The sequence below is a fragment of the Pristis pectinata genome, chromosome 29, assembly GCF_009764475.1.
Source record: "Pristis pectinata isolate sPriPec2 chromosome 29, sPriPec2.1.pri, whole genome shotgun sequence".
In the NCBI taxonomy this organism is placed as follows: domain Eukaryota; kingdom Metazoa; phylum Chordata; class Chondrichthyes; order Rhinopristiformes; family Pristidae; genus Pristis; species Pristis pectinata.
The window spans coordinates 18,750,257-18,762,418 of record NC_067433.1 but is presented as its reverse complement, the minus strand read 5'-3'; the positions used below and the strand labels follow the sequence as shown (position 1 = coordinate 18,762,418).

The following is a 12,162-nucleotide window of genomic DNA, read 5'->3' as shown; positions in this document are numbered from 1 at the left end:
TTTCACCTCCTTGCTTATCAAATATCTATCTACCTCTGCCTTAGAAATATTCAAAGATTTTGCTTCCACAGCCCTTTGAGGAAAAGAATTCTAAATACTTTTGGCTGAGAAAAAAATGCTTCATTTTGGTTTTAAAGAGGGTACACCTTATTCCTAAACAACAGCCTCTAGGTTACCCCACAAAACAAAACATCTCCTTCACTTCCACCCTGTCAATGCCTTTCACAATCATGCATGTTTCAATCAAGTCCCCCAAAACTCCAGGAGATATAAACTTTAGCTGTCTAACCTTTCCTCAGAATATATAAAAATGTGTTACAATTTTAGTAATATGAGCATCAGTAAAAGCAGTTACTGCGAAATGATTGAGAGCAAAACTCATCCAGTTCACAAATATTCCAATAAGGAAGAATTCTCCTACCTTTACCCTGTGGATATATCAGACTGAAAAAATATGATTGATTCTCAACTGCCCTCTAAAATGCCTCAGCAAATCAGTTGAGCAGCAAGTAGGGATGAGGAATAAATGCTGGCCTGATCACCAATCCTTATATCTCATGTAAATAAAGACAACTCTTTAAGAAAGCCAAAGAGCAGAACTAACCATTGAATACATGAGCTCAAGGCCTTAAGTTTAAAAAAAAATTCATTCAAACACACAGGGTGCTTTCAAGCAACAATGGCTGATGCCCTCCAAAGTAGCCTGTCTACACTTGTGGGGGAGTCTCAAACAAGGGGACAAAATTAAAAGATTAGAGGGGCAGTCATTAAAACCAAGGTACGGAGGAACATCTTGCTATGGATGGCAAGTTCCTGAATTTTTTTTAACCCTGGAGGGTTGTGGAGTTTTGATTACTGGAGGTACTTGAGAGATGGTAGATAAGTTTTTGAAAGATTGGGGAATTAAAGACTATGGGTAACTGGCACAGAAGTGGAGAGGAGGCAGATCATCTATGATCACATCGAATGGTGGTGCTGGCATGAGGGGCCAAGGGGCCAAGTGTACTACTACTTTATGATTTTATGTTGTGTTCTCAAACCATCTCTGCTACCTTGCATTAATTTTTCCATTAATGCTAGTGCTCCAAAGTAGTTTTTTTTCAAACCAAAAAAAGAGATTTATAAGCTTTCAAAAGGGATTAAGGGTCTGAAAAAATTTTATTTACTCCTTCATGGTTTATGAATGCCACTGGCAATGCTGGTATTTATTGTCTATCCCTAATCATCTCTGAATTGAACAGGAAGTTCAGAGTCAACCACATTGGTGCATCTGGAGTTGCATAAGGGCCAGATTGCAAAAGGATGATAGATTTCCTTCTCTGAAGGATATCACATGACACTCAAGCAACAAGAAGGCAATGTCAAAAGGAAAAACTGAGTTCCTGGATGGGACACAAATTTTAAACTAAATAACTAGTCAAAATTTTCCACAGTGATTCTTCAGCTGAGATTCCCAAACTTTAATGACATTCAACTTGGGTCCCACTTTGCCCATCATTATAGTTAATTTCTGACAATGGATACCTTTTGCTTCTCTGCAGCACTACTGGCTTGTCTGGCAGTATCTGCTACAAGAGCCTCGTATTGTGAGCGTCCCTGGTAGGGGGCTACCCTCTTCTCGTGGATCCAGGCTCTTTCTGGCACTGTCCCAAAAAACTGCACGTGGTATTCACGAGCACCTGAACCAACAGACCAAAGATTACAACTTATAATGAGAGATCGGAAAGAAAAGCAGACTTTGAACATCAGAACTTTTTAAGATAGGTATGCAAGTTTTAAACATCAGATTCACAGGATAATAGATTCCTGAATGTGTTTCAATACTAGTAAAAGTTACACCTACACACAATAAATGTCTACACATTAAAACAAGACGTTACTTCCAGGAAAGCACATTTCTCCAATTAAACAAAATGCTATTGCACCACAATTTTAGAAATGTGAACCACAAAGTATTTATTACACTTGCCAGCAATAACCAGGGCACCAGATCTGTGCCACGTTAACACGGGTTGTTCCAAATTGCTTTGGACTGACAGTTCACTATTCTGTTGAACTAACGAACAGTCACTCAACAGAAAGTGGACCTCTTATTGCCTATAATTACATATGGCTGGCAGCACAATACTCAAATTGAGTAACTTGGTGCTCTATTGTGTTGTGATCAGGTTTGGGTTTATTCTTTATTGATATTATTTTCATATCTTCCACATTTCTCCACATGACTGGCACTAGTCAGATAAGCTGTTCCCAAGCCATTGCAAATATTATAGCACAAACAAGCCAAAAGTCAAAGCATCAGACTGGCTCATGCAGAGTTAGATCTCTTTTCCCCATCTCCAGAGAAATGGTTTGACAGTGACAAAACATAATAAGGAAGTCAGCAGATAGTGTTTGAACCACAGAGACATACTTACACAATTTATTCTATAGTTTGACAGCTCTAAATTTAATAATCTTGCACTTTCATGTGCACAGCCCTTCAGTCAATAACAGGTTTTCAGGAAAAGAGTTGACCTCTTGCAATCAAAAGTAACTAAGTTGCTGAAATAGTGGGAAAAATTGGTAATATCATTGGAAAGCTAACTCCATTTATGCAGATTTTTTAGTTTACATAAGCATACACATTCCAACTAGGAATAATCAAAACGTATTGAAGATTGCACACATCCACACACACACACAGAGCAATGTACTTCACTAAATGTATTACAGAGATAAGTCACTGTATATGCAACCAATTGAAGCCCATGAACTCATGAAATAGTGCACTAAACAACCATTAGGTGTGGGAGAGTGCATGGTAATACAGTGTAGGGTACAGGTTAGATTTACCAGCAGCCAATTCTTTAGCATGCATTGAACCCAAGATAGTACCTTGCTGTAATTGTTAAGAAAAACAAAATAAAGAACTCATCAATTCAGGATCCTGTCATTCACTATTTTGGTTGATTGAGAGGGAGGTGGGTTAAATTACTATTTACTTCCTGTTTATACTTCTAAGGAAACATGCTCACTTTAGGGAGGGCAGGTGGAATGAATTATTAACACATCATATATTTTGTGCCCAAGTAAATTGAAACCACCAAATCTCAATTGAATATGTGATCCAAATTATGTTCTGAGCTTTCTTAAATAAATGATCTAATTATAAATCCTACAGGGAACAGTTTGATCACTATAAAAGGTACGTTTCTAACACAACCAGTGTCAGGTTGCAATAGCAAAGTTACTTGAAACAGAACAAACACCCGTGGGAAAGGTTTGCAAGTGCTCAGGAAAGAAAAAACAAACTTGGGAATAAAAGAATATTAGTGTTGATTGCGGTGAGGGCAGAACATCAAACCTTGTATCACAGGTTATGACAATTTGGCACATTGTGTCTCTGCCAATCTTTTGAATAGATCTTTCTTATTAGTCCTGCTGTCCTGTTCTTTTCCAATAATCCTGTAAATTTCCCGTTCAGAAACATGTGCAGTTCCCTTTACAAAACTGCTACAGATTTTGCCTCCATTTCTCATGTAATCTGAGAGCACAACTTGTTCTTTTGTTTTACAAATCTTCATTTGGCCCAATCATATGGGGTTGAAAAATTGCTATCCCCAAAATGACAGAGCTAATACAAGCAACTTCAAACAAAACTATATGCATGTGTTGATATAGAAAAGACATCCTTCACAGCATTTCTGATTATATACAATTTAGGATTAGGGACAATGATAAATTTACCTGATATCTGCAATTTCTTCTGTTACAGAAAAGAGTATGTTGGAAAGGACATAAGGATTTTCTGCACCTTCTACCAGTCAATGCTTGGATTAGCATGATTGACACAGTAATCTTTTGGCGATCAGTGATTAACTAAATTAATGGAAAGTGGCTTGAATTTACTGTTGGCTTCTACATTTTGGGCAAAATCAGAACACTTTTTCAGCTATAGGACAAGGTTTTACCTTGCAAAAGACATTATGAGGATAGGTAAAGTCAATGCAAGATTTCAGGAGCTCCTCCAACATGTAAAATCTATTTCCACGTTGTTTTTGGTAATACAGAAAACATTGGAGTCACTTAAGAACCAAATAGAACTTTTGGTGAAGGAAGAAAAACTGCAGACTCTTCTAGGGCGAGCTAAATAACTGTGCTCCTCCAATCGCTCAAGGATGTGTGCGAGTTTGTGTTCCTGTTTGCATTTATTGCTGCACTGCCAATGTCAGAAACTTATGACATGGCGACCACAACAATTTACAGCAAAACTTGTGTTTCACAATAACAACCTTAAAAGGCTAAAACAAAAGGTCACGTGTTGGACAATATATAAACTGAAAACATTTCATTCCAACAAAAGCAATAATTGGTAGTTACTAGAGAAATTCCCCTAACAAGCTTATCGCTGAATTAGTTACATGGATTAGTCCCACATCAAAAGCTGAATTATTCTGGCAATAGTTGGCTAATTCTATGGAAGAGTTTTGCTTCGCAAGGAAAACCTCATAATGCCAATTATTCTTGTGGTCAGACTTACCTCTTGTGTTGATCTTGGTATGAACCTGCAGCAATGGATCGCAGGACACCATACAGGGCCACCAGGGATAAGTACCAACCTTTGTCCACACCAAGTCTCCAACCTGGTAGAGTGTTGAAGCCACTGTCTGATTTCCAGAGTCTGGTAACTGATGGGCCTGAAACACAAATGACAAAGGGTTTAATAAGCAAGATATTATCACATCAGATTGTTTTGGCGTGAAATGATAACCATAAGCATGGGGCAGAAAGTCAAAATATCTTGCTTTCAAAGGTCTTGCATGGAATCTATTCACAATCAACCTAGCAAAACAGAACACAAATGGTAGCATATCAAATTTAATCTTATAGTGTGCATTTTATAAAATGAAACAGGTTTCTGACAAGTTGGATTAGCCCAGAAAAACTTAAATTCAACTCAAATCATGGCTCCAACTTGTTCCAACAAAACCAAGAGGTCAGAGTTTCGGGGGGGGGGGGGGGGGGGGGGGAGAAAAAAAGAGAGGAGAATGCAAGGAAAAGTAGAGGGAGTGACTCAAGAATCTAAACCTTGTGAAGTAAATGCTCAATGAGCTCTAGAGAACAAGGCAGAATACATGCATAAGATGACAACAGAAAACAGAAATTAAAAAGCAAAGAGCAGAGCAAAAAAAACTTTGAAAAGACCATCTATAATTTCCAGAGATAGTATATCTGAGAAAGAAACCCCAACAATTAAGCTTCACCTTTAACAGTAACTAAGGACTTCTTCTGTCCTGCAGTTGAAAGCACACACGTAATTCAAACAAGGAAACAGAAGTCATAGAATTACACAGCACAGAAACAGGCCCTTTGGCCCAACTCGTCCATGCCGACCAAGGTGCCTTCCTGAGCTAGTCCATTAGCCACTGCTCCTATCCTATCCATGAACCTATCCAAATGTTGTTTAAATGTTATAATTGTACCCATTGCTTCCTCTGGCAGCTCTTTCCATACACCCACCTGCCCCTCAGGTTTTACCCTTCCCCTTTCACCTTAAACTTACGTCATCCAGTTTTAGACCCCTACCCTGGGAAAAAGACTGAACATCCATCTTATCCATGCTCTTTATGATTTTATAAAGCTCTACAAAGTCACCCCTCAGCCTCCTTCACTCCAAGACAAAGTCCCAGCCTATTCAGTCTCTCCTTATAACTCAAGCCTTCTGGTCCCGGCAGTGTGAATCTTTTCTGCACCGTCTAGCTTAACCACATCCTTCCTATAGTATGGCGACCAGAACTGCACACAATATTCCAAGTGTGGTCTCACCAGTGTCTTGGACAGCTGTAACATGATGCTCCAATTTTTGTACTTAATGCCCTGTCCGATGAAGACAAGCGTCCCATACACCTTCCTCAGAACCCTGTCTACCTGTGTCACTACTTTCAGGGAACTATATATTGTATGCCTACATCCTTCTGTTCTACAAAACTCCCCAGGCCCTATCACTCATTGTGTATGTCCTGCCCTGGTTTAACTTCCCAAAATCCATTTCACACCTGTTTGAGTTAAATTCCGTCTGCCATTCCTTTGCCCACCTTCCCAGTTGATCTCAATGCTGTTGTTACCTTGGACAAGCTTCTTCAATGTCCACTATAGATCACCAATTTTGGTGTCACCCACAAATTTGCTGATCATGCCACCTACATTCTCATCCAAATCATTAATTATATATATGACAAACGACAGGGGACCCAGCAACAGTCCTTGCGACACACCGCTGGTCACAGGCCTCTAAACTGGAAGTACAACCCACCTCCTTCCACCAAGACACTTTTGTACACCATTAAAACATTTCTGTCCACTCAGATTCTGAGGCACCTATTTTCATTGGTAACATTTCAGCTGTCCTGACTGAAATCTGAACTTGCAGTGCACAAAGTTACTTATCTATCAAAGAATAAAAGTTTTCAGAATGCTGCCCAGATCACAGAGAATCTTCCTGCTGCTATTATAATAATGATTGGGAGACAATAATTCCCAGCTACACAGAGAAAAACAAATTATTTTCCGCTGCAATGGAACAAAGATCTCACTGCCAAACTTAACCCTGATAAACCAGCTTTTCATCATAATCTGAACACTAAGAAAGCCAATAGCTCCAGAGTCCCAGTAACACAGCCTCTCCATAAAAATGTTTTGTTCCCCCCCCCACCAAATTCAAAATAGCACAAGGATTTATCAACAGCAGATTACCTACCGTTCATTCAACTGTGGATTGCCAAGGCTCATCAGGCTGTTATTTACTGTAGTACCAAACAGAATAGGAGACTCCAAAATCATCTTGTTTAATTCACTTTTAAAGGAAATTCACTTACATTCCTAATATACAACCATTACCCATCAATGTCAGTATGTGCAATTTTGAGTTCAAATGAGACCCTAGGTGATCAGGGCTGACAAGAAGTTTGCAAAAATGTTGCTGAACCATCACTGAAACATCATGATGCACCCACCCCCAGATCTCCATTGTACATAATGCATGGCCTACTCACTCCTGAACCCTTGCCCTCACCTCTGTGAGTATCTGTACCTTGGAGACAGACCAAGTATGTGCCTATATCCTGACACAACTGCCTCAGATGCAAGGAACCACCCAAGAATCCTGTGGAAGAAATACTCCAAAAGGGAACATAAAAACAAGTCTGCTCATACCACAAGCTCCTTGAAGAATCCCAAGCTAAGTGCATCTGGATTTGATACGGCTGTTGCTCAAAATACTTTATATGGCCCTACATTTTATTTTGTTGAATCTAAAACTGGAGTAAAGCACAATCTAGTGATAGATTGTGGTGGTGGGGAGAAGAGGAAAAAAACAAGGCGAGATACAAATAGAGGGGGCTATAGTATTGGCAGATTTGTTGCACTGCCTTTTTTCATTTATAGTAAAACGGATCTCTAATTGCACATCTCTGGGATCAGACTTGGTCTTTCTTAAATGAAACAAATTAACTAAATAGCAAATTCCTACTTCTGCTGGCAGAGGGAATCTCCAAGGCTGCGAAACAATCACAAAGTACATTTGCTTTCTAAGGAAGGGACCAACAGTAAAAAGAGGAATGTCAAGAACACAAACTTCTTAAGTTCACTTGCACAATTCACTGGCGGTGGGCAAGAGTCCATGTGGAGCCTCTACGCATTCTAAGCGCATTGAAGAATTTTACTTGCTCAGCACCACTTCCCATTTCTTGTCAGTTCCAAGCAAATCTGCAGGTAACTTCTGTCAAGAATTTTGCATGCAATCAGAATTTAGATTTGAAACAAAAGAATACCACAGAGGAACCAAAAGAATTTGGTAAGCTGGGAGATGAACCAAAACAGTACATATATCAACTAGTTACAAAATTAAGGATTGAATCGCCCAGGTTAACACAAGTTGTGTATTTTAGTTGCTCTCCCCCATACTGCCATTCTTAAAGATAACCAAGACGTATTGCAACTGGTTGATTTGTCTTGTAACTATTTTACAGCACGTAGGTTATGCTTTACCACAGCTTCTTTCTATACTAGTCTTTTTCAGCCCGCATCTCTTATTTCACCAAGCCTATATGCCACCACAAAAAGCTGGGTTATTTCATCAGCTTCCAAAACCCAAAAGGATATGTAGCATTACCTTAAATGGCTCAACGTACTGATAAGAAATGTGACACATTAGCTCACTTTACTCAAAGTAAAAATACCAACTAATACCTACTCTGTAGCATTATTTTAGCAGAAATTTGCAAAAATTTTGCATCAAAATGTGAAAAACATATTTAAAGTCAAGCAATGGAGATATTTTGTGTTATTGAGAATCAACAGAAAATATGCCAGAAAAAAAATGAGCTTGTGGAATGAAACAATGATCCCAGTCTGAAGACCAAGCAATCCAATGGGCAGAAGGATGATAGGATGTATCAATGGTCACAATTCATGCTGCAACTGGGACAAGCTTGAGCAAGAGAACCAAATGAAAAGTCATACAGGCATGATTCTAAACAGCTATATCACAGCTGAAATGCCCAATGTGACCAGCACAATAAATATTCAACATTTGTTCAGTAAATAATTTACATCATCGCGAGATAGCAAGTCAACATTATTAATCTGTTCTTCAGTTTTTGTAATGAAGTTTAGCAAGAAAGCAAGACTTGCATTGCTAAAGCATCTTTCAGAATCACACAAATTTTCCCAAAAGGGTTTGAAGCCAATCTAGTGGCTGCTGTAATGCAAAACAAAACACAGCAACCTATTTCTGCACAGTAAACTCACACAGACAACATTCTGATCTTGATTCAGGTATCAGATAAAGATAAACATTGGTAGGACACCAGAAAGAGTGACTGTGCTCTCAAACTTACCTCAACTGTGTATATACTTTTAACTTTAGTTACATTATGTAATAATGACAAACAAAGCCTTTCTATTAATGAAAATAGAAAATGCAGGTCAACTGGTTAGCCTGTTTCTTGCACCATAGATGCAGAGTTAGTGATTCAGGTCAATGATCTTAATTACATCTGTCAATGCAAACAGGAAAAAGGGAGTTGAGAGTGTGCTCACTAGACCAACATGTTAGCTCTATCAAGGTCTTTCTGGAGTTCAGTTGAATTGATCTGCTAAATGAACCTTATGTGATTTTGTCCCACTATTGATGCTGGCACACACAAAGTAGATTGACAAAATACTTAAGAGCCAAAACAAAAAAGGATTTCACAGTACTATTTTGAAGCAACTAGGGTTGGCTTCTCAATTTTTGTGATCAATATACATTCCACAGGAATCATCTCTGAAACAGATTACCTTCTCATTAACACATGGCTCTTTGAGACATTATAGTATGAAAATTAATTCCTTCAACAGAAGTGTATAGAATTTTCCAATAGAATAAATGTTCTACTAATTATTAAAGTAATTTGAATGTCGAGCTCCAAAATTGTGTTTCAGTCAGCATCTGGAGATAAAGCAAAGTCTTGCACCATAATCTTGGTCATTAGGATAACCTTGGAAACAAAACTGTACACTGTGTCTCAACTAAATACTGGTCATTAAAGTTATAATAAGTGATAGACCGACAGGAACACTAAATGACAGACTACAGTGCATCCCGAGAATAAGCAGTGCTCAGAACAAGTTTTAGATGAATGTAGTCGATTCAAAATGATACAAAAATTTCCTGCAGTGGCAAATGGGATATTAGATATACACACCATGAATGCCTTAATCCATTTTAACTGCCTCAGAAGTCTGCATAAGATTTTAATTCCCCTGCACGCTCCCCACCCCGATGAGTGTGCATTTTTTATTTTATTTGTTGGTGGAATGTGAGAATCACTGGAAAGGGCAGTATTTACTGCCCATAGCTGAATGTCTTTTTAGAAGATGGTGTGGATACTGAAGGGATGGCATGGTGTTTTCAAGTGAGCATGGTGCAGGACAGAAGAAATCATTTGCATTTTCCAAGTGCCCGCTTACTTATCCTTAAAGTTGGTTATTGGGTTAGGGAGGAGCCGAGTTGATTCAGTACAGCTTGTGAATGTTATGCACTGCAGCCAACAGGTGCCAATCAAGCAGGCTGCTTTGCCCTGGATGGCTGCCAAGTTTTTTGATTGTAACTGAACTGCACAGATTCCAAGCAAGTGGAAAGTATTCATCACACTCTTGGTATGTCTTGTTAGTGGCAGAAAACCTTTTGGGATTCGGGTGACAAGTCACTTCCTGTAGGATCTTCAGTCTCTTACCTATTAGTTGTAGTCATATTATTAATGTGGAGACTCTCCAGGATGTTGACAAAGGGAATTTCAACAAAGTAGTTCCACTGAATACTCAACTCTCTTTTTGGGAAGGGTGAACAGAAAGGAAAGAGTGCAAGTGACCAGGCAGCAGACAGGCAGACAAGTGACCGTGCAAAGAGCAAATGAGTGAACAGAGCATGATGAACAGGAAAGGAAGTAAGGCACAGCATGATCAAATGAGAAAAATGAGAGAGAAAAGATGAATAGTGGAGGGATAATTTAGTTTCACTATAACTGCAACAGACACACCATTTTTGACTTATGTCCATGTAGCAGTGGTCAACCAGCCTACTCAAAATGTCTCGCACACATTTCATAGTGCACAGCTAGTTCACAAACACTAGTCAACAATGTCCACATTACTTCCTCCTAAAGGGACAGCAGAGCACCACAAAAACCCAAAGTAAATATCAGTTTACAAAATATATTGTAACTGCTCCAAATGTGCACTATTACACTGCAGAGGACCTATGTATGGTCTTAGAAATGTAATACTTCATTACTGAACTAGTTTGTGAATTTCCACGTTTCATCAGGGTTTCCAAATATCTTGTTTGAATAGCCATCCTACTGTTTACCATCACACATTCATCAAGCCATGTCATCTTGGGCTGATAGAAATAAAACATAAAATAGGTTTTGATTACAATAACCCATAAGATGGTACAAAGGAACAAAAATAATACACTATGTTTTCGTTATTCATGAAGTTCCTGTGGATGACAAGAAAAAACGCAGATATCATTAAAGCAGAGGTCAATATCAAAAAAATGGCTGCAATGAAACAACGTCTGTTAGTTTCAGTTTGTATATTTCAGCTTGACAAAACAAACATACAAGCACTCTGGAACCAACCTCCAGCTGCACATCTACCCACTTTCATGACCCCAACTACACCCAGTAAAACATGGCGGACCTCCAGAGTACACAGATCCTTGGACAATGATGACCTAGTGTATAATCACCAATAAAACATTGCATCTCTTCATTGATCCTTTATATCAATCTTTTCTGGAAAAGAACCTTAATGTCACTACAAACTCATTGACAACTGTGCTAATGATGACTCATACTGAAAAACTTTTAGGCAACATCAACTGTTCCTTTCTAGCATTTATTTTACATCTCTATTATGCGCTTCCCCACGCTGACCTTTCCCCCCTTCACATGAGACATTTTTTCCACACGGCTGTTTAGATCCCTTCCTTTGACACAATTAGGCAAGACAAAAAGCCAACTTGCCTAGCACAGATGTTCAAGCCGTTTATACCGGTCACATAAATTATCAGCAGTACTTGACTTTAATCTTCTTTCCACCCTCTTCTTCCAAAATGTGGCAACTCATTCAGGGTCGGTTCTATGAGTGGAAGCATTTCAATTTAATGTGCTGCTTAAACGGAAAGTGGAGTCATTCAAATGTTGCCCTGAATGAATAGCCACACAACAACATCTGCACTTTACAGTACAACTGTAGTGGACAATAATCTGGAATGAAACCAATATCCAAATGCTAGCCCCAAGGCATTCCCATCAAAACTTAGATTTGATAAAATTTGAAATAAAACTCTACCAAATTTAAAAGTGCCGTAACTTTGATATAAAGGGTGACTTTCACATGGTGTAAGGTAAAAAACACTGGAAATATTTGGTGGGTCAGGCAATATCTGTGGTGAGACAAAGTTAATACTTCATGTCAAGAACTGCTGTGACGGGAACTCAAATAACAATAGAAAATGCTGGGAATACTCGGCAGGCCAGGCAGCATCTGCAGAGAGAAAGCAACGGAGTTAATCTTTCATCAGAACTACATCCCCACCCCCATTTTATTTAATATTTCAGGTTGACAACT

At 38.8% G+C, this 12,162-nt stretch overlaps 1 protein-coding gene across 4 annotated transcripts in view; it reads right to left on the bottom strand.

Moving 5' to 3' along the window:
• nsd3 (nuclear receptor binding SET domain protein 3) overlaps positions 1-12,162 on the bottom strand; it is a 72,718-nt gene that overhangs the window by 44,149 nt on the left and 16,407 nt on the right. For all 4 annotated transcript variants that reach the window (XR_007958367.1, XM_052040881.1, XM_052040883.1 and 1 more), the window contains exons 3-4: positions 4,523-4,679; positions 1,525-1,679 (exon numbers count right to left, since the gene is read on the bottom strand). Coding sequence is in view for 3 of the 4 variants with exons in the window: in XM_052040881.1 (XP_051896841.1) it covers positions 1,525-1,679; positions 4,523-4,679 (312 nt within the window). In the remaining variant the exon portion in view is untranslated. The remainder of the gene's footprint in view (positions 1-1,524; positions 1,680-4,522; positions 4,680-12,162) is intronic.